This window comes from Rhinolophus ferrumequinum, chromosome 2 (assembly GCF_004115265.2).
Source record: "Rhinolophus ferrumequinum isolate MPI-CBG mRhiFer1 chromosome 2, mRhiFer1_v1.p, whole genome shotgun sequence".
Classification (NCBI taxonomy): domain Eukaryota; kingdom Metazoa; phylum Chordata; class Mammalia; order Chiroptera; family Rhinolophidae; genus Rhinolophus; species Rhinolophus ferrumequinum.
In genome coordinates this window covers 83215357-83239602 of record NC_046285.1, presented here as the reverse complement: position 1 = coordinate 83239602, position 24246 = coordinate 83215357, and the positions used below count along the sequence as shown (strand labels likewise).

The 24246-nt window shown below is 37.7% G+C and overlaps 1 protein-coding gene across 7 annotated transcripts in view; it reads right to left on the bottom strand.

Moving 5' to 3' along the window:
* The window catches only part of PLCH1 (phospholipase C eta 1), a 192418-nt gene that overhangs the window by 121521 nt on the left and 46651 nt on the right, over positions 1–24246 (bottom strand). Inside the window, exon 1 of one of the 7 annotated variants that reach the window (XM_033089852.1) lies at positions 22087–22396. The exons of the other annotated variants lie outside the window; for them this stretch is intronic. Within the exon in view, the coding sequence (XP_032945743.1) occupies positions 22087–22129 (43 nt within the window). The 5' untranslated portion in view covers positions 22130–22396. Of the gene's footprint in view, positions 1–22086; positions 22397–24246 lie in introns of those variants that run through there. 7 annotated transcript variants of the gene reach the window in all.

The following is a 24246-nucleotide window of genomic DNA, read 5'->3' as shown; positions in this document are numbered from 1 at the left end:
ACTATGATGATCAAGCATGCCTATGACCTCCATGATGCCAAATGGCCATTTTTCAGTATTCACTGTTCTCAACGCCTCAATGGTATTTGACCAAGCTGATCACACCCTTCTCCTTAAAAGGCTTTCCTCTCATGGGTCCAGAGACACCATGTTCCCCTGGTGTTTCTCATGTCATACTGGCCAGTCCTCTTTGGTTTCCTCTTCTGGATGACCCTCCTTCTCCTGAGCTCTAAATGGGAGAAACCCAGAACTCAGTCTGTGACCCTCTTCTTTCACTCATTCTTTAGTGATCTTAACAAGTACCATGATTTCAAATATGCTGATGATTCCAAAATGGATATCTATAAAGCTACAATCTCTCTCCTGAGAATCAAACTTTCAAACTATCATCATCTCCACCAAACGTCTAACAGATATCTCATTCTTAACATGTCCAAAGACTTCTTCACACACACACACAACCACTACGACCACCACCACCACACAAAAAACTGCTCTTCAATAATCAAGCCTCTCCATCTCAGAAAATCCCATTTATCCTGGATAGTTCTCTTGTACATCCCACATCCAACCTATCAGGAAGCCCCATCAAGTCAACCCTTAAAGCATATTCTAAAAACCTCCCCAGTTACCACCCCAGTCCAGGCCACCATCATTTCATGCAATAACATCATAACTAATTTCCCTTTCTCTTAACTCATAATAAGTCCATCATCTGTGGTGCAACCTAAGATGTCTCCCTAAAGATGACTATATCACTTTCCTCTTAACATCCTCTAATGGTTGCCAATTACCCACAAGGAAAAATATAAATCCCATAACCTGACCCCTAGCTGTTGTCACGCAACAGCCTAACCATCTGTTCCCTCGTACCTACCCCTAAAGAAAGAAGTCTGTGAGACTGATCCTTTCAGGGACTTTGCTTCACCTTTGTGCTTATACCTTATGTCTCCCTGTTTAGCCCCAAAAGATGGCTGGATAGTCAATGACGGGTAAGATTCCCCCCCGGGGGTTGGGGGGGCGATGACCTAAGCCAGGCACAGTCGCATAGGGACCACCTGGAGAACTCACAGGGTCGATAGAGGTGGGCACAGCCCCCCACCTTCCCCCGTCTAAGGAGAGCTTCTGCCTTTGTGCCTATATTCCTTCCCACAACCTGCTTGGTTCAATGATGTGATAACATCAGTTCTCCTTCTATTCTTATCAATAAGTGTCAGTATAAAGGTTTTGTCCCTGGGGAGGCACATAATATACAATTATTAAGACATCATGGGACTTCCGATTCCGGCTGCTTGCAGGCGAGTGTGATTGGTTTGAATCAGTTTTCTGGTATGATGTATGAGACTCACAGACCGTGGAGAAAACAATGCTACTTCCTTGTGTGTCCATCAATAAAAGCCACAGCGTGGCCCAATTCGGGGCTCTTAGTCCTTTGAGGCTGTGAGACCCTTGACCCCTAGTGCATAATTTTCTTGACTTCTGTTTCTTTCTTAACCCTTCGCCACTCCTTCTCATTCCCTCACTGCCCATGTTACGCTGGACGCGACACCTAGCTACTTCTCTGACTCCACATCCTATTATTCTTTCTATCTTTGATTTTGCTTCCACTGCCCTGGCCTTCTTACTATTCATTAAATGCACCATTCTTGACTCTGTCACATGGTCTCTGCACTCATTACCTATTCCTGGAATGCACTTTCTTTAGTTCTGTTATGGCTCACTCCCTCATGTTATTCAGGCTTCTCTTATAAAAGTCTTCTTAGGTCAGCTATCAACTGCATGGAAAAGAAAAGGAGGTAGTGGGAGCCTAGAGGTGGTGGAAAGCAGACAGAAATCTGTCCCACAAAAAAGATACCTCCTAAAAAGCTAGTAAACCGAAAAAAACAGAAAGAAAACATAGTTTTGTTTTGTTTTGTTTTTTTCAAACAGTAAGATTACTAAACAAATGTTTAAATGTAGATTATTTGAGGGTGAAAAAAATAAAAATTAAAAAAAAAAAAACCAGACAGAAAAATAAGAAGTAAAAATAAAAATGAAAAACAGACCACTACTTGAAAACCTACTCAAGGAAAAAAAGGGGTGGCGGCGGGGAAGAGAAGCATACATAAACAAAATACCAAACTGCAAAGGGGAAAGAATATTGAAACAGAGAATATGCTTAAAATACCAAGACAGTATTTCACCAACTGTAGGCAAAAAATTTCGAAAAACTAAGTAAAGGGTATAATTTCCTAAAAAATACATTTTCTCTAATTTGACCTCAAAATACAGATAGTGAACTTAAACATCAATTTTGTTTAAAGAAATAGAGAAGATTATTCCTCCAAATAAAAACTACCCCATAAGGCAGCACCAGACCCATGTGGTTTTATGGGGGAAGTTATACCAAACCTTCAAAGAATTGATAATCCTTATGCTACATAAACGGTTCCAGAGTACAGGAAAGACAGCATTAACTACCAAATTCTTTTTATCAAGCAGATATGATACTAATACCTAAACTTGATGTCATAAAGACTACACAAAAATAGCTACAAACAAACCTCACTTGTGAATATTGATGTAAAGATCACATATAAAAATGCATAACATAAAATAACAATGCATTAGCAAGTGGGATTTTTCCAGGAATGCAAGGAAAACTTCATTTTTAGGCACTCTATTAATGTAATTCACCGTTTTAACAAACGTAAAGAGAGAAATCATAAATTATCTTTAGAGATACTAAAAGGACCTTCAGGGCTTCAACAGAATCCATTGCCATTTCTGATTAAAAAAAAAAAACTCAATAAAATGTAAATTAATTGGGGTGTGTGTGTGTGTGTGTGTGTGTGTGTGTGTGTGTCCCTCAGCCATAAAGTCAGCATTTTATTTAATGGGGAAACATTAGAATCATTCAACTAAGTTCTGGAATAAAGCAAGGATGCCCACTATCTCTATTTAACATTGTATTAGAATGGGCATTAGCCAATGCAATCAGACCAAAAAAAAAAAAAAAAAAAATCAACCAAAGACATGAAAAGTACAAAAGAAATAAAATTATACTTATTTGTAAATTGTGCAACAGTATTCCTATAAAACCCAAGGTAATCAAAGATAAAAATTAAAAGAATTTAGTAAGTCAGAAAGTTATAAAATTAACATACGAAATAAAATGGTCTTCATAAAATAATATAGTAGCCAGTTAGAAGATACAATAGGAAAGGAAATCCCATAAACCAAAACAAACAAAAAACAGTTTTTAATGTCTATGCAGCCAGACAAGTTGAGCTTAAAGTATTAGGAAAAAGAAATGTGCAAGAATAACTCAGAAAAGAATTTCTGCTTCTAAGATGGAGTAACCTGTCTTAAAAAAAAACTGAACAAAATATATGAAACAATCATTTTCAAAACTTTGGATAGTGGTATAGTAGGTATAGGTATTTTTTTCTCTTACACTTCTAAGTTCTCCACTGGGACCCCAGTAACAAAAGGCAGATTAACAAGAGAAAAACATAAAAATTTATTTAATATAAGTTTTAAGTGACACAGGAACCTTCATAAGGAAATGCAAACCCAAAGAAACAATTCAATATAAGTGTTCTTATACCACATTTGACTAAGTGCAAAGTCATGAAAAGTTATGATATAATAAAGAATACAAGGTAAGTGTAGTGAACTGGAGAAAACAGCAAAGCCGATTTGTTCAGATTCTTCTTTGAGTCCTTCACTTTTAGAGATAGCAATGCCCTTTTCCTCCAGTTATATGCACATCTGCTTGCTTCAGGGGAAGGTCAGGAAGTTCTTAGGGAACACTCCCAAACTCATTCTGAAAGGCCAGCATTACCCTGATACCAAATCTAGTAAGAACACTATAAGGGAAAAAAAATACAGATGAATATCCCTGATAAATATAGATGCAAAATTTCTCAACAAAATCTCAGCAAACCTTATTCAACAACACATTAAAAGTATCATATATAATACTATGATTAAGTGAAATTTATCCCTGGGGTGCAAAAATGGTTCAACATCCACCAAGTGATACACCACAATATAATGAAAGATAAAAATTATATGATCATCTCAATAGATGCAGAAAAAGCTTGTGACAAAATACAACATCCTTTCACAATAAAAATTCTCAACCAACTGGATATACAATGAACATATTTCAACATAATAAAGGCTATATACTGTGTTTTCCCGAAAATAAGACCGGGTCTTATATTAAGGTTTGCTCCAAAAGACACATTAGGACTTATGTTCATGGGATGTCATCCTGAAAAAATCATGCTAGGGCTTGTTTTCTGGTTAGGTCTTATTTTCGGGGAAACATGGTATGACAAACCACAGCAACATTATACTCAATGGCAAATGGTTGCAATCTTTTCCTCTAAGATCAGGAACAAAACAAGGTGCTCACTCTCACCATTCCAATTCAACACAGTACTGGAAGTCCTAGCCAGAGCAATCAGGCATGAAAAAAAAATAAAAAGCATCCAAATCAGAAAGGAATTTGCAGATATGATCTTTATATAAGAAATTTTAAAGACTCCACCAAAAAACTGTTAGGAAAAAAAAATCAATTAATTAAAGCTGCAGGGTGCAAAATCAACATAAAGAAATCAGTTGTGCTTCTGCACACAAACAACAAAACATTGGAAAATGAAAATGTTTTTAAATCTCATTCACAATAGCATCAAAAACAATAAAATATTCAGGAATAAATTTAACCAAGTAAAGACCTGAAATGTTTAAGAAATGTTAATGAAAGAAATTGAAGACACAAAGAAATGGAAAGATATCTCAATTTAATGGATTGGAAGAATTAATATTGTTAAAATGACCTTACTACTTAAAACTATTTATAGATTCAATGCAACAACCCTTATCAAAATTCCAATGGCAATTTTCCAGATATAGAAAAACATGTCTAAAACTTGTATGAAGCCACGAACGACCATAATTAGCCAAAGCAATCCTGAAAAAGAACAAAGCTAGAGGTATCGTACTTCATGATTTCAAATTACATTACAAAACTATAGTAATCAAAACAGTATGTTACAGGTATAAAAATAGACACATAGAACAGTGGGATAGAATCAAGAGCCCAGAAATAAACCCTCACATATATGGTCAACTAATATTTAACAAGGGAGGCAAGAATACTTAATGTAAAGGTTAGTCTCTTCAATAAATGGTGCTGGAAAACTGGATAACCACATGCAGAAAAATGGAATTGGACCCCTATCTTATACCACTCACAAAAATTAACTCAAAATGGATTAAAATGTTAAACACAAGAACTGAATCCATAAAACTTCTAGAATAAAACATAGGATATAAAGCTCCTTGACATGGGTCTTGGTAATAATTTCTTGGATGTGACAACAAAAGCACAAGTAACAAAAGAAGAAGAAAAAAATGGGACTACATCAAGTACATTAAACTAAAAGCTTCTGCACATCAAAAGAAAAACAAAATGAAAAGGCAACCTATGGAATGGGAAAACGTTTGCAAATCATGTATCTGATAAGGGGTTAATTTCCAAAATATATAAAGAACTCATACAACTCAATAGCAAAAACAAACAATCTGATTTAAAAATGGGCAAAGGAACTAAATAGACATTTTTCAAATAAGACATACAAATGACCAACAAGTACATGAAAGGTGCTCAACTTCTCTAATCATCAGGGAAATGAAAATCAAAATCAAAATTTTAATCTCACACCTGTTAAAATGGCTATCATCAAAAACTTAAGAGACAAGTGTTGGCAAGGATGTGGAAAAAAATAAACCCTTGTGCACTATTGATGGGAATGTAAATTGATACAACTGTTATGGAAAACAGTATGGAGGTTCCTCTAAAAATAGAACTACCACTTGATCCAGCAATTCTACATCTGGGAATATACCCAAAAGAAATGAAAACAGAATCTATAAGAGATATCTGCATTCCCATGTTTACTACAGCATTATTCACAGTAGAAAAGACATGGTAACAACCTATGAGATGTGACTCTCTCTCTCTCACACACACACACACACAGAGAGAGAGAGAGAGAGAGAGAGAGAAAGAGAGAGAGAGAGAGAGAGAGAGAGAGAGAGAGAGAGAGAGAGAGAGAGAGAGAGAGGATATTATTTAACCATTAGAAAAAAGGAAATCTTCCTATTTGGAACAGCGTAGAAGAAACTTAGCATTATGCTAAGCAAAATAAGTCAGACAAAGAAAGATAAATACTGTATGGTATCATTTATATGTGGAATCTAAAAAAGCCGAACTCATACAGAGAGTGGAATGATGGATACCAGGGCCGGGAGGGTACGGAAATGGTGAGATATTAGTCAAAGGGTACAAACTTCCATTTATAAGATGAGTAAATTCTGAGGATCTAATGTTCACTGTGGTGGTTATAGTTAACAACACTGTATTGTACACTTGGAAGTTGCTAAGATAGTAAATCTTAAATGTTCTCACCACAAAAAAAAAAAAAAGGTAATTATGTGACATGATGGAGGTGTCACCAAGGTGGTAATAATTTTGCAATACATAAGTGTATCAAATCAACACACTGTACCCCTTAAACTTACACAATGTTATATGTCAATAACATCTCAACAAAGCTGGGGGTGAGGGAAGGAGTCTTCTTAGGTTTTATGACCTGCTTCAGGGGAAGGTCAGAAAGTCCTTCCTGCACACGCCATTTCTCAAATTCCTTCAGCTTAAAATATTCAGTATGCCATGGAGCCATACTTTAGGGTAGCCTGTCTTGAACTGCATCACAGGCAATGCAGAACAGTAATCCCTGAGAGATGGGAATCAAATGAAGTGAGCCCTGTGGTTGCCCCAGCTTACAGCCTGGAGAGATTTTCCTGACTTTAGTGCAGAGAAGAGGAGCCCTGGAACAGCCCCCTGGTGTCTCTGAGTGGAGAAGACAAAGCTGGGAGTCCAGGGAAACCCAGGCCACTAGACTTCACAGAAAAGTTTACTAGAGAGAAGAGAAGTGCATAAGGAGAGCCTTCTGGGGGCTTGTAAAGGTCTCCTCTGGTCTTGCTGAGAGCTAATTAGCACCTGTATATGAAAGCTACCCGAGGTCAGAAAGGAACCATCCTAAAGGATTAGTGGAAACAATTGTTGCAGCTCACAGTTTCACTTTATACTAATAATATCGGCAGGGTTCAGAAAACCCCCAAAATATGGTGCAGTAGCATACATACTGACTATTTTAAGCTGAAGGAAGTTGAGAGACACGGGCACAGGGAGAACTCTCCAATCCCCCCACTCTCCCCTGAAGCACCTCTTGTGAGAAGGAGCCTCCCTTTAAGGAACATCCTTATCTCTGAAGACAGAGGGACACCGAGAGAAATCCAAACAGATGGGCTTTGCTCAGTTTCCCCCAGTTTACTACCCTGAGCCCATACCATTTTGTCATAACATGTTTTTCCACCCTTCATCAAACCTAATATAAAACACTTAGGCTTAACTGTTTCTGCAGGTCGTCATTTCCTTCTGAAGGCTCCTACGTCATGTAAAACTTATATTAAATAAATTTGTATGATTGTTTTCTTGTTACCCTGTCTTTTGTCAGACTAATTTACAGGGCCCCAGCCAGAGAATGTAGGTAACAGAAAATAGAAATTTTCCTCCTCTATACTATTTCAAAAGTATTTATGAATTATAAAATCTGAAACCACACTTTTGAGAAAAAGGTAAGATATTCCCAATCATATCTCATTTATTTACTCCTTAAGCTTTATCAGTGCAGTACAAAATAATTCATTTAGTAAAGAATATTCTTCAAAAAATAAAATTTGCTTTTAAAGAAGTTTGTTTAGTTAATTTCTATTCATTTTTGATGCAACTACTTCAGTCTGTCTTGATCCAGTGATTAAATAATCCTACCTAGACATATGCCTTTCATATTTGGAAAGAAGTAGTCACACATTTAATTGAGCTTTCCCCCTGGCTGCCTGCCAAAAACAATCACAGTTCAGTATTACCACTTCTCCTTCAGAAGTAATTTAGAAGTTAATCTTACTTAGAAACATAATTACCCGGCAGACCACAGAACAAACTTATCTACCTGTCATGCGTTAAAGCTCCAAGAAGCAGTACCACACTCACAAACGCAGAACCCAAGCTGTCTCTCTAGCTACCCCCTCACCACCATTTGGAGATAAGCGAAGCCCATCATAACCCTTCTTTGGAGATAAGCAAAGCCCATCATGAGTCTTCAGTCACTGGGAACCAAGCCTTCCCAGCTTTGTTGAAGCACCAAGAAACAACGCAGCTGAAGACCGTGTGGGACGTTGGGCACAAGTCAATTACGTTCCTAGTGTGTCCTAGTGTTATTCCTAGGATAAGGGATGATATCGCTACAAGAAAGGACCCTCCCTGATCTCAAAACTGCAGAATGTTCCTGTACTGCTCCTGACCACCTGCGAGGGGTGAGATGTTCACTCACTCCTAATCTTCTCCAAACATCAGTCAATTCTTCGAGAAAAGGACCTTCTGCTTCATTTGACACTAGTATATCGTGCCTACTGCTATGTAATTTCTCTTGCTGAACATGGAATTCATTTCTATCTTCAAACTCATTGTCAACACCCATGAGTGAGGGAGCCCAATGTCTCCTAGAATGGATGGATCTTTTGAAAAGGCACCCATACCTGGATGATAAGGGTGCTGCTGCCCACTCGGTCCTCAGTTTCTTCGAAGGCTGAGCACAGTTGAAATCCATACTTTTCCTAAAACAGCAGATCCATTGCCATCTGAACACACTATCTTTGGGGAAATTATACATTTTTTCAGAAGTCAACAGCCTCTTTTACCAACCTAGTCTCTCTCCAAACTGACTCTCAGAGCAAATTCTGAAATTCTTAAGAATGCTGCAGAAACTAAAGGCATTTGAAATGGAGACTGCAGCAGCAGACCAACTCCAAGGCTATTTCCACAGTAAGGACTGTTCAGTAGTGAACGGCACTTGGATTCCCGCTGTGTGCTCAGCACTATACTAAAGAGTGTAGGGACTTAACAAAGGAGCACAGCACTGTTTCCCTCCCTGAGAAATATAGACTCCATCCTAATATTAGAAGTGATTTAACTACAGCTGCACCTGAACCTTAGCTAAATGATTTCAACGACCGCAAGAGCGGGGGGAAGGAGAGGAAAGTACTAAAACAATTCTTCTACCCATTTATCTGTATCAGTCTCTTGAGTTTTGCCTCATCTTTTGTGCATTTGGATCTTACATTATTGAAAGAAAATCAACATCCTTTAAAAAAAAAAAAAGAAAATCCCTTGTTGGAAAATAAATTGACGATTTTCCTTTTCCTACTATGTACCTTAGAATGAGTGACTGCCCTAGGGTGACTTCATGGGTAATTGAATTTCATATGAGATTTACCAAATAACAAAGGTCTGATGTGCTCTGCAGAACATCCCATACAACCCAAATTCTGACCTGCCTGCAGCTTTCAAACATGCCAGGTGGAGAATTGGCATATTGAAGAATAGGGGAGGACTGTCCCCTTAGTGAATCTGCAGAATCCATAGGGAAAGCCTAACAACTGCCCCGAGTTGGAGCTGTCACCCTCTACCCATATCCTGGCTGCAGTGTCCATCATCTGTATAGTCCAGGGAAAGGCCTTGAAGATACTGCTTGAGCAAACTTATGATGGAATCATTCACTAGAATTAGAAGAGCTATTGCCGGGCTCGAAAACCAATTTTTCTTTTGTCGCAAGCCTTGTTTGAAAGCTGCAGGCAGGTACGCTTATTTCTTTCACTTTTTTTTTTACAATTAAAAGGGGGATTAAATCTGTGGTTCCAATTGCAAAACTCCCAATAATTTATCAATAAATAATATTGGAGCACCCACGCCACGTAGGGCACTGTTGTAGATTCTAGGGATGTCAACTGGAGGGAGTCTCTGTTCTGCAAACTTGTTACAGTAACATACCCTCATATTGCCTTTTTTTATTAGTTTCAGGTGTACAAAACAACATAATGATTAGACATTACACCTCTCACAAAGTGATAACCTCCCTGACATCGTATCTAGCTGTTACAATACCATTGACTATATTCCCTATGCTGCACTTTACATCCCGTGACTATACATATATATATCTATATCTATATGTAATTATCCTCATATTTTCAATGACTACATTCTACAAAGGTTTGCTATGGATGTACCTTGTGGTTTTGCACTTTTTAAAAATCTAACTGCTCAAAACAAAAATACAAAAGAGAAAGCTGCAAAAATGTATCTGCTAAACATAGCTGTAAAAACACCTCTCTTATAACGGGTGATTTAATCAAGTTAGACAAGTGCCTTGGTTAGATCTGGGTGACTAAGACTATGCATGGAGAAGTAAATCTTGATCCAGTTCTATCATTAACTCACTGCTGAAACCTTTTGCTCTCTCCCCACCCCCTTTCCTCTTCTGGCCCATTCCCCCACTTTCCATAAGCAGCCAGGTATTCAACCTACTGATTATCCCAGTTGAAGAGACTGCTGCTCCAGATAGTAATGCTTTTTTAAAAATCTCCCAACAAAGTTCTCCCTCTCTCAAAGGTAAGAGGGGATCTGAACATCCCTTTTGCATCTTCTCCCCCTAAGCTGCATGTGCCTCAAGCAAGGACTATGGCTTATTTATCCTACTCCCCTTGACACCTAGCCCAATGTGTAATGCATAACAGCTACTAGGCAGTCGATAGAGGGGAAGTTTGTGGAGCTGACATCTATCATCTAGCTTAATATTTCCACATGCTAAATGCTGAATTTGTCCTGACTGGTTGATCTAAACTCTTATTTGCCTCATTAGAGGAAAAGAGTTACTATCAAGTTGAAACTGCCTTTGATCAGGCTATGATGTCTTCAAACTAGCAAAAGTCAGGCTACTGTAACAAGCAGAAGCTAAAATTAAGGCGACAGGAACTTGTAATATCAAAGCATTCCTCAATCAACTGTCCTTTACTCTTTTACTCTCTGCAATAATCATTCACTTCATATTCAAAATGAGTTGAATAGTGACACATCGTAAACATTTTGATGACTGTTATCAATTACAGTGATGAGAAGGGGGCATTTGCTTATGTTCAGGAAAAAACAGTCGAGGGGATTCAGCTGGGACTGAACTCCCAGAGCCTGATTACCTTGGCTATTTGGCTATTCAAAGAACGCAAAAGACCCTAGGGTGCTCATCCACTATAGTGCTGAGGCATCTTTGCTACTGAAATTGCTTTCCAGCTGTCTAATTTCTGAACTACAGGGCTCCAAAAATTTTTTCAGCCCCTCAGTAAAGAATCTCTGAGCATCTGCTACATCTCAGACACTGTCCTTAATGTCAAATGAATAAGATCTCAGGTATTCACAGTCTATTCCAAAAGTTGGTAAACTTTTTCTGTAAAAAGCCAGATAGTAAATGTTTTAGGATTTGTGGGCCATATAGTCTCTGTGACAATCACTGAACTTTGAATATAGCACAAAAACAACCTTAGAAAATGTATAAACTATTGAACATCAGTGTTCCGATAAAGCTTTATTTACAAAGACAGGCAGCTGGACAGGTTTGGCCTGCAGGATGTAAGTTTGCCAATTCCTGGTATTATAATTCATGAGTCAGGTACACATTTTTTTTTTAAACGCAAAACACTGAGATCTATGTTAATGAAAACTCCCCCTTGTGTTTGTGTAACATTTTAGAAATAATAAAGCTAGTTCATGTACGATGACTCAACATTTAATCCTTATACCAACCCTTTGTCGTAGATAGGTCTTATTTTCCTAATTCTGTAAGTGAGAAAAGTAAAGCTCAAATAAATTAAAGAACTTTCAGTAATCCCACAGTTGGGGGTAGAAGTAAGATTTCAGCTTCTGCCTAAAAAGCAGAGATTAATATGTGTTCACAAAAAGTCACTTCCTCTTCCTCCAGGGCACACACCAGACTACACTTCCCAGACTCCTTTGCAGTTAGGTATGACCATGTGTTTGGGTTCTGGCCAGTAGAATTTAGTCCTTGCCCCGTAAAAGTTCCTCATAAAAATGTCCTACACATGATTCTCTATTTTCTTTACCCCTTTCAGTTGGCTGTAAAGGAGACACCCCTAGAGTAGATAACCTTGTGAGTCACATGTTGCCAACAGCAGAACCACAAGATAGAAGGAGCCTGAGCCCCTGAATCAACACACCTAGAAAAAAGCCACCCAACCAAGAACGCCTGCATTATACTGTGAAAACAGCAAGAAACTTGTATTAATCCTGAGATATAGAGCTTTACCTGTTATAGCAGCTAACATTACCTTAATTAATACAGTCTCTGTCCAGGTCCAGTGTTGTTTGTATTCAGTTATAGCAGAAATGTAAAGGATGAATTTACCAGGCTGATGAGGAAGACAAGATGATATTTCAGATAGGGGTGGGGGTGCCTTCAAGAAACGACAAACTATTATAAACGGTTAGATAGTAAGCTGGCAAAGCAATGGGAGGAGAGGCAGTAAAGATGAGCATCGGGAAAGAACTTGTGTAACAACACTGAATAAAAAGGACTCGGAGAGAACAAGAGGCAGCAATTAGACCTGCCATTAGCACACGCAACCAGAGGAAGACGAGGCTGGAGGCAGTGAGACCACCTCACGCGTCTCAGGATAGGACTGGCATAATCAGAACAGAGCTGTGAGCAAGCAAAAGATAGTTCCTTATGTAACCTGATGATTTTTAAATAGACTTGGGTTTTTTTCTGATTATACATGTAACAGCGAAAGTCGGACAATTAAGTTCGCGAACTTTTCACCATGTAAGTGCACGGTAGGAAGTTCGCGAACTTAATTGTCTGCCTATGCCAGTTACAAATGTATGCAGAAGTAAAAAGAAAATAAACTATACAGAATCCCATAGTCAAAGATAACCAGTATCACTATTTTGAGGCAGAAACTCCTGAGCTTATTTTACCTTTTTTATATGCACATACATTTAGGCATTAAGGAATGGGTATTTTCCACTGACTGTAACTATGGGCACCTTCTCCTGTCAATTGTCAATCAACATAGATTTTCACATCCTTGTGACTTGCTGCCTTGTTCCCATGATATAAACGTGTTATCATTTTTTAAAAAGTTAGTTATCTACTAGCGTTGATATCTACATTTTAGGTTGTTATCCTTTTCTTGCTATTACAAAAACAAAAATTACTGCAATAAACATTCTTATTGCTATACCTTGGTGCAAATGTGCAAGCACTTTTACAGGACTGGTTTCTGGAAGTAAAACTGCTGAGCCAAAGCTGCTGTCAAACTCCCCTCCAGAAATACTAATTCAGATTCCCACTAACCATGTATAAAATTGCCCATTTTTCCACACCTCTGCTGACAATGAATATCTTTTTTTTTTTTAATCCTTTGCCAATTAGGTAAGGGGGGTAGGGGGGAAGCTATCTCTTTTTTTAATTTTTGATAACAGTTAAACAATTTTTCAGTCCTCTTCCCTATATATTTTTTAAAACATCCTCTCTGTTCTGTGGAAGATCCTAAACACATAACATTTAGAAGTTATCTTTAGTAAGGTGACAGTGTCCTTAGTTTATTCAACTGGTCTAAATGACTAGAAGCAGAGTGACACAGATCGAAAGACTTAGAAGTCTTTTTGGAAGAAGTCAGCATAAATGATCAAATGTTAATTCTTTTCAAGGGATACTGAGTAATGTGGGTGGGCTGTGATTATCAAAATCAAGTAGGTAATCTATTTCTGCATTTATGTAGTATTCGAAATAAAAGCTGTCTTGTTAATTAAAATCAGCTAAGGATTTAACTCACTGCTTCCTTAGATTTTTCTTTTCACACCTTCATCAAATGTTTGACTTATTTTTGGTTTGGTTCTATAGTAGCTACCACATTTCCTCAAAAATAAGACCTAGCCGGACAATCAGCTCTAATGTGTCTTTTGGAACAAAAATTAATATAAGACCCAGTCTTACTTTACTGTAATATAAGATCCGATTTTATATAACATAATATAATACCAGGTCTTATATTAATTTTTACTCCAAAAGACGCATTAGAGCTGATTGTCCGGCTAGGTCTTATTTTGGGGGAAACACGGTAGGTAAAAGGGTAAGTACATGAGGAGGATCAGAGGAAAAATACAAATAGAAAACTGCGATAGGTTGTCTAGCCTGCAAGAAAGGAAGGGATGGAACACAGAAGAGGTGCATGAGGACGATACTAAAACGAGCAGGCGCGCAGTATTCAGGGGAAGGTATAACATGTACTGAATGCCTACGTACCAAGAGCTGGGCAAGACTTGTTATCCACACCAGCTCATTTACTCCTCACAACCCTTCGAAACGCACAGAATCCATGTTTTCTTTCATGAAGAAAATGAGTGCCAGAGAAATTGGCCTAGGTGATTGCCTAAAAGCTAAGCTGCTGTTAGAACTTTTGTCTTTGCACCTATTTTATTCCACATCCCATATTCATCCCCACTGTGCCAAAGCAGTGGACAAATCCTGGATTAGAACTTCCCTGCCACCAGGGTCACTTTTCTCTCAGTTTGGGATGCAAAAAAACAAAGAAATCATAAGGTAAAAACACAGAATGGGTTACAAGTGAGAATGGGGAAGGAAGGTCCCAGAAACACGAATAAAAGAACAAGATGGTAAATTATGTTTTGAGTAAATACGAAATTAAAGAAATTGAAGAAAGGAGTGTAAACTTAAAATCGTGCCCAGAAGACAAGAATAAATGAATATGGTGTAAATAAGTAGCACAATAAAACACGTGCATGGAAAACAGCACACATATTAGGCCAATGAAGAAATTACAAAAGAAGGATAAAGGCAAATAATACCTAGAACCCACCGGATGATAAAGCCGGATGGTTTAACCAAGAAATATACCCACCCAGTCACTTAATCTTGACCTGCCCCTAAAGGAACCCATTTTCCATTCTCCTAATATCCGTTATCATATGCCAATTTTTCCCACCACCTTTTCTAAATGCAGTGACTGAATGCTCTCTTCAAATAAGGGTCGTAAGCACCCAGTGATCACAAGGGGAATGCTAGCCAGGGCTTAGTAACACTATTTTCACTTAGAGCCAACAATTTTAGAACTTTAATCAGTTTGTTGCTTTCATCAGTTTCTTGCTCTCCATGTCCTCAGGGTTTCGGCCAGGCCTGTCAATATTTGTGTTGCTTTGTTTTTGTTCTTATTGACACTTATCTGAACTAAGAATCAGAAAAGCCATGGAAAGCTTCTTAGAAAAATCCCTTAGCCCAACACAAAGGGTAGGCAACTGCTCCAAAGTCTTACAGCTAACTCCTGTCAGAGCCAGAGTAATACCAACCATTGATTCTTATCTTCATGGACTTGTGTGTGGCTTTATAAATAAAAAGTATTCTAAATTTTATTTCTAGGGAAAAAAGGAAAGGAGAAACTAGGGCAAGGAAGCATAAAAAACAAAAAAGAAGAGTTTGTGTGTTTGTGGAGGAGAAATCACAACCAACAGAAGAGTGAGTGAGCAGAGTAGGAAAAGTAAAAATACAAACGTAAAAATGAAACAGATGCATTCTTCATTTAATTCTTCCTTTGCTCATTTGTCTATATTTTGCTTCCATTCATGACTTCTTCAGAGGGAAAAAAGGAATAAATTTGAGACAGGAAACAAGTAAGTAAATAGTGAGAGAATAAGAAATAAAGTTCAGAATGACTATGCACCATGATCAAATAAGAAGGAGGCTGGCCAGCCAAGTTCTTTAAAATGAAAATTAAGTGGTAAATAAGAAATCTGAGACATGATCTTTCTTCCTCCCCACCTCCACCACCAAAATTTATATATTCCTATTTATTATGTTCTCACGCCTGCCTTCACTCATTTTCCTAGTTGATTTTCTGACCTTTTCATTTTTCAAAACATTAATGAGAACCTGAGAAAATACATATGTGTATATATATATATGTAATATATATATATACACATATATATAAATAATAAACAAAGTATAAAATAATCTTAAAACCTCAATATCAGGAGGATGCTCACTATACGAGAGGCATTTAGGTACTAAGTCCAGCTTAGTAACTAAATAATAATAACTAAATAAATAATAGCTGAGGTCCTATCTCATGTGCATACTGGGGCTCAACAAATAGAAACCGGAACATCACAAAAATGTAGTCTCCTATGAGACCTTCAGTATTGATGTGACTCCTATCTGTATATGTGTGCACACACATATACACACGTACACACACTCCTGGAAGGATGCAAATGCACATGCCAAAATATCCACCACGATTATATCTGAGGAGTGAGAAAGGCAAGGAGCAATTCTATTTAGTTATATACATCAATAGCACTTGATTTTTTTAAAAAAACAATCATCAGTATAACTTTGGACATTCAAAATGAAACAAAGGAAAAGGACAGATGATGATGGATGAACTTACAGACGAGGGAAAAATGTGCCAAGAGGAATTATAAAAAGACAGTAACACAATTGTCCTTCAGAGCTTTTATCTTATCTTCCTTTCTCCTGATTTTATATCTACATTTAGTGGGAGGGGGGAAGTAGGGGTGTCTCAGATGCCCCGCTCGCATATTCTTTCAAGTTGTATCTTTTCATACCCTCCCTGTAAAAACAGACGATACTGATGTCGATTTTAAAGAAAAGCAAGAAGCTACAGGTCACCGAATTAGACGAAAACCTTATGTTACACACATCTACAACCATGACTTATTCTTTAAACAGATCAATAGAAACAATCATTCACCTTCAAAGAGACAGCTGAAGTAACTCTAGCTCACGCGGTAGCTTCTGTTTTGTTGACAAGTAATTAGAGATAGTAACGGATCATTTGTCAAAAACTCAATGACGAGGGTTCATGCCTTTGATTTCTCAAGTAGATTGCAGGACACTTTATCTTTTATTGTTGAATTAATTCTTCACGGCACTTTTTTTCCTAATATACCACTCTTATTTCCTACAATGTCACTCTTTTTTTCTAAAATACCACTACTTTTTCTTAAAATACCAATTTTCTATCACCCATTCACAGCAAAGCTTACCATCTTTTCCCCTTCTTCATTAAATCCAGCCCCAGCTCTTCAGGATATCAAAAGCCTCATGTGATCTGGTTCCACTATAACCATTCTTACCCCACTGCTTTCCTACAGCAAATCCTGAGTAACCTACCACACCACTCTCCTTTCTGTCTCTCAGGAATTACTCAGCTGCAGATCTACTTACTCAAGGAAACTTCAGGCCAACCTGTGGGCTGGGAAAAGGAATCTGCAGAAAGTAGGAGAAGTTAAACTGAGATGTCCTTATAGAGATGATAGAGAATATTTTATGAAGAAGGCTGTTAATCGTTTCCTACCTATACATCTTACCACCCCCAAGAAAGTAACAATATCACCAAGACAAGGAACATGACGACAAGTCCAGGGTCCACAGCTTGCCAATAGGATTCAAATGTCAGCTCTACCACTTACAGTATGACCTAGGCAATTTATTTCTCTCTCCCTGTGTCTCTAATTCCTCATCCCCAGGATGGAGGTAACAACTATACATGCCTTGTTCAGTTATGATGAAGATTGCTAGTTGTCAAAATTATTATCAGGCACTCATTTTTTTCTAATGAATTTGATGCCATCATCTGGTATAGAAATCTCCAGAATCTGTCCTTTTTCTCAGGCATCACTTTCTGAAGCAGTATCCTAAATTACAGTTAACTTAGGTGATTACTTAGCTCTACTGAACATTTACATAGTCACAATGACATGATTTTATGTTGTCATAGTACGTAAACTTTGCTAATTGATATTTATCTTTTAAAATCAACCTATGATTGAAACATGGAAGGAGTAATTATGAGTACAGAAAAATGGGGAAATTCTTATATATGATAGAAGTTAGGAGTGATAGTGAGAGAAAGGGTTGATAAAAGGGAACGCTAACTAAGGTCACTAGATAACTTCTATTTGGCAGAGCAGGAAACAAGTGTAAGTGACTTGTTGAAGGTCACAAAAGTACCCAATAAAGTAACTGAAAGAGATGTGGGGGTGGCGGTGTGAGCTAATTCCTCATGTACCACAGAATAAAATCAATAGATAATAGCAAAAATTGAAAACTCACAGGTAGTAATATAAGTACATCATTTAGAGATATGAAAGTAACAGTGAAACCCTACAAAAAGGAGGGTTATAGGTAGTTTATTTAAGAAAGAGGTGAAAAGGGCTAAGAGAGGGAACCGTACTTTCTGTACTAGTTTTTCTATAATACTGTGTTTAAAATTTTCAATTGTTTTTAAAAATAAGAAAAGGTAACTGGAAAAAACCAATTCACAATATCAACTAAAACCACACAAATAAACCTACATAAAGAAAACTCTAAATCTTTACTGACATAAAAGAAGACGTAAAATATGATGAATCCTACTATGTTCCTGAAAAGAAGGACTCAATGTCTTATATGAAGAAATGGCCACTGACCTTCCTACTCTAATGTGATATTTGGACTGACTATGAAAACAACATGACAACACGCAAATCAACGTCCTGTAACCTAAAAAAGGTTGATTTGGGGTCCTCTGAGCTTCCTAGGGAAATGACTTTTTGTTCTCTGTAAAAGAAGGACAGAGATACTCATAATTAGGCACAATCCTGTCTAATGGACAAGAGGTTACAAACTTAGTAAGAGTAGAAATATTAAATTTCCTATCAGGCAACTACATACTTGTAGCTGATTTATCCCAAAGATGAGACAGTGACTGGAGAAAAAAACGTGTGCAGGGGAAGAATAAGTGTGAATTCTAGGGCAGTTTTGATCAGGAGCAAAGGACACTAATGTGAACATGCGAGTCCAGTGTTTTCTCAGGAAAGATCTAAGCTAAGAAACTTGAGTTGAGACCATGGTATTCTCACCATTTCCTGCATCAATCGGCCTTCTGGGCTCCCTCACTCGAGCCTCATGACTCCCCTCAGTCTCTAAACTGTTGTCAAAGAGATCGTTCTGAAATTCAAATCAGATTAATTTCTCCCCAGTTTAAAACCTTCTGCTGTTTAAAAATAATGTCCAAATTTCTTCACCTGGATTATGAGGTCTTTATTATAACGCCTGGCCCTTGCCTACTTCTTCATCTTCAGTCTTTGCTTATCTACCTGATATAATCCTTCTTATTCATCAAGTCTGAGTTCAAATGTCACCCCCAGAAATCCTTGGCTGACTTCTCCATGCTCAAGGTACCACTGGACGGCTCGTCTATGACAGGGCCCCCTTAATCAGCGATATAAGCACGTCTTTGCTCTATACCACGAGTTACTGAAAAGGAGGTTAATACTTTCATTCATCTTGATGTCCACAATGAGCATCTTGTAGGTATATAAAGCATTCAATAGATCCTTGACTGTATCAATTATTAGCAGTTAAAGATCATAAGAAACTCTCAATTTTCCCCTCCCTAAAAATGGCCTTGTACAAAGAATTCAGATGGCATGACAAGAGAAATCACAGATATCTAAATGTTTAGCATTTCCTAAGAGCAAAAACCTGTATGATTGAAAAGAGCAGGGTTAGCCCTCATTGATCTGGGAACTGGAAGGCTTGATTCTGCCACACACAGATGTATTTCATGCCTTTGAGAAAATCACGCAGTCTACATTTTTTCTCCTTTAAAATAGAGTGAGTTTGCTGTGCTTTCTCCCTGCTCTAGAAATCGAGAACTCGCTGCTACATTGACATCAGCCCTTCCACGAAGCACTCAGACACAGCACGCACACTGCTAGGATGTAGGTTACACTGAGCCAAGGGCGAAATTAGTAGCAGATGCTACCAAGTTTCTGTGTCAAAGCGCTTTTGTATTTGCACTCCAGAACAAATACCATTTCTTTTCAATTAAGTAGATGAAATGTGCATGATCCTTATTTCTAGAATTACACTATTTTACACCTCTGTGGTTCTGTTCCATCCATCTTCTAAATAAATGCCATCCCTGGCACTATACCAGGGATTCTTGTAACAACCTTGTGAAGTAAGCAAGAAACTAGTTATTATCTCTTGTTGTTAAAAAGGAAGTTGGGGTTCATAGACAAAAGATTATAAAAGCACTTGCTTTAGATGCCTGAAGCTTGCTCTGACCGCTGTTTTTTTTTGTGGCAGTTCAAGCCTCTTACAAATTTAGGATTGATTGTTTTAAGAATCACTAAGATGACTTCTAACACATTGTACTAAAATTTTGAGGCTAATAATAATAATAATAATTTCCTAAGTATATGCACAAATACTAAATGCAGGATGAGACATGAGTCTTATACTTAATGTACAGTTTTAAGATTAAGGATATACCCTCAAAACTCAGGTTTCTTCTCTTTGGTCTTCCTGGTTGTGAATGAACATTTTTCTACTTTGTATGCCCATCAATCAAAACCACTTCCTCTAACATTACTGTGTAATAACAATTCAGATTTCATGAGAATTCAGAATCTATTAATTTTACATACTCTGAAATGATCTGTATAATTTCAGATGTTCCACTTACAACTGATCTGGAATTCAGAAGAAAGATTTATTTTAAAACTGTCTTGCTACCCACTAAGATGATTTTAATACCAAGATGGACAGTCAGTAAAGGAAATTTTTCACACAGCAAAATAAACCATTAAAACAAATAATTGAAACTCTATTAAAGAAAATACAAAATATATACCACTTTTTTAAAAAATCTCTAATAAGACCTTCTGTATGTGAAAACATCTACCTTGAAACAAGATGCCTTTCATTTGTCAACTTTAAAAGCTTACATGACATAAAGTCACTCAAATTTCCATAATGGTTAAGAATTAAAGCTTAATTTTAATTTTAATCTTAGAGATTACTTTATGTGGTGAAATAGAAGTCATTTTCATCAGTACTTTCATGACGTGCAAGGCAAGACAATCCTGATAGTATGCTATGCAATACAGTTTACTCCCACATTCAGCATACAAAAGAGTCTCTAAACATATTAAAAGACAAAACTCTAAATGGAAAATCCTTCCAACAAACTGCGCATCGAGTAAACCAAATTCTACCCTATGTTTCTGTATAAAAGGTCCCTCCAAGGCTTAGAAAACTCAGTTATACCCGGGAAGTTTCAACCATGGTCTAACTTATATTTTGAATAAAAAGCAAGCATGGATGCTGGTCCTGTGAACATGACACACGGAAGTGGACGCCACAAATGAGCAACAATCTCAAGGCAGGCTCTCAGATCCAGCCTTGATGGGGTCAAGTTACATTTGAGTAGATGGATGCACACGAATAATCTGAAATGACATAACCATTTCAGTCTGCAGATAAGTTTAGAAGACATTTCTTGACGTATCATTTATTCTCTCTGAGCAGGCAGCAACCTTTCTTATAATTCAAAAACAATCTCCAAATATTTTAAATTTCTGATCTCCTAACTCATACTTCATAATGTTTCTCTCACGCTACTGGAGCTCACAGATGGGCTCTAAAACCATGACACATGTTCTGCCTCCATTTTATCTATGCTGAATACTATGCCATTTCATTTTAGAAAGCTAATTAGAAACATATAATAATACATAATTATAAAAATAATTACAATTATTAAACATGACTCTCTCTGATACAAATTGGGAATCATTCTGTCCAGATTCTTGTGAAAAGTTAAAAATAAAGCTTTATCCATCGTTATTCAAACTGAATAAGACTTGACAATGTTTAAATTAAAACCCACTGTTTATAAGTGTCAGACAAAATTTTTAAGCATGTCTGTATCCTTGACTTGAAACTAAGAATGCAAATGGTTTTCTCACTGACCGCTTTATTATAAAAACACACTTCCAACTCATCAACATGCAAATTTTACCATTATAAAAGTACACATTTGCAAGAAAAAGAAAAACTCTTTTGCCTAGTCAAAAATACTTAGCTACCTTTTCATTTCATATTGAAATGTAATATTCTCAAATATGTTGTCAAGAGTCAGAGAAATCTTTGACTTAACTAAGCATGACATAAAATAAGAAATGCATACCATCTTTTACTAGAACTATTACACTTACCTTAAAATTAGTAGTGTGACTCTTACCTTTTTCTGGACTTAAGTTTTTATACACTTCAAGGTCTGCCATTAAATTTAATATTGTTACACATTATTGGCGAGAGCAATAAAATTTCTCTCTAAAGGCAAAGCCTTTTTCTGATACACATCTCAAAAAAGGAAAAGGAAAAAAAAGCAAAGAAATCCTTAGCAGCCCCAAGAACTTGGTTCATGCTACCCTGCATAGCATGATGACATCTTCAAAATTCAGGCTTTATACTGTGAAGAAAATAAATCCATGAGCTATGATTATAGAACTTTGTCCCAAAGTGGAAAAAAAAACACAGCCAGATAAGAACACTGGAAGCATCTGCTCAGGGCTGCCGCTATTGTGGGAATGCAGGCGCTGTGGCTACTTTGGGGATGAGATATGCATGCTTAGTGCCGCGCTTAAAGCCCTCGAGGCTTTGTGCACATTTAACGTCTGGGAAGTGTAGGTCTTTAACCATTAACGATACCCTCCTCACCTACAGAGACCATTGAGAAAGCACTGATTTTGCCCTCGTAGTGACGCAGGCTGAATGCAGAAAATGAACATGCACGCACACAGAGATACGCATAAGCACACGCTCGCAGACACACACACACACTCTGAAGCAAACATCACTCCATGTGAGGCAAAAGCAATCAATTAAAAAATAAGCCACACGTGGGGCTCTACACCGTACACTATGCTTGTATCAGTCGTGTCAAACACATATTTACTGGCAGTGTGGAAGCTTCTCCTTGATTTTCATCCTTACTCCACACACAAACATAGCAATGATCACAGAAAAGACTGGAATGTTTCCAACTTAGAATGAATGAGGTTACAGTTTCAAAACAACTGGGCAGTGAGAGATCCTTCTCAGGTAAAAATCACACCCCCTTCCCATGGGCAAGGGAAGTAGCAGGAATGGGTCTGAAAAAGCCAGTTTTCAGTGAATGAACCAGTATACTACTAGAGGGCAATTTTCCCTAAAGTACATAGCAGTATTATTTGCATGTTTTAATCAACTTCTTTGTAGAGAGAGTAGACACACAGACAGGTAGATATTTCACAAGCGATTTACTGTAGTCCTTCCTTACGAGTTGTAACCAGGTCTCTGCATCCTAGCATTCAGTCCGTTACTCCCAGAATTCTCTTTCTGATATCAGCTTCTCCTGCCATTTTCTTCTCCCCGGCTTCAGCTGTGGCCTGAGACTCCCAGCCCTTGCCATTCAGTACCTGTCAGTGTCAATCCCTTTATTCCATCCCCATCAAGACCATGCAGCCCAGACTGCTAACCTACCCCACTCCTCCGGGGTGCCAAGCTCTACCCCAGTTCCCATTTACTTCCTTCCCAATTTGCAAACCCCACTATGTACTCTTAATTACTCTTGAGCAATTTGAATTTCAAAGGTGTATGTGTGTGGGTGCGTATAATTAGAATATCCTTCTTGCAAGATCCTATCTGATATACATATAGATACAACTACACAAAATAGCAGATTAGAGTTTAGGAGCCCCTCTGCCTGGGTTCAAATCTTGACTCTGCCACCAACCAGTTGTGTGAACTTGGGCAGGTTCCTTAAATTTTCTGCTTCTTCGTTTCCTTATTTGTATAATAGGCATAATAGTTCCCACTTCAACGTGGTATGGAAAGTATTCATTTAATACACAAAATGCTTAGAATCACAATTATTTTATATTATGATTATTACACTATTGTTATCAGTCTTGAAATTCTTTCCATCGATCCAGAAAAGCAGTGGACTTCATTGGTTTAATCTGAACTCACCAGTATTTTGAAACAGCATGGCACCCCAAAACTTGAAATTTCAAGACATGTAATTAAAATGATTAACAGTCCCAGATAATCTTACACAAAAAGACAGTGGTGGTCCCATAACACAAAATTGGACCAAATGATGGATTTCTACTTCCTTTGGCTTCCAGAACCAAAGCAACCTGAAAAGCAAAAGGCATATTTGGGCCAATTTGCCACTGAATCCAGAAAAGAGATGGAGGTTAAAGTGTTCCCAAGGAAGGCTTGGAAAACCCCCTTCCCTTTCCCTTCCAAAGACCCCCTGCCACAGTCTTGTGATGCCAACACAGGGAGGCTCAGAAGAGGGGAAGGGCGCCAACGGCTCCTCACCCTGCTCTTCCACAAGGAGTCTTCTCCTCCC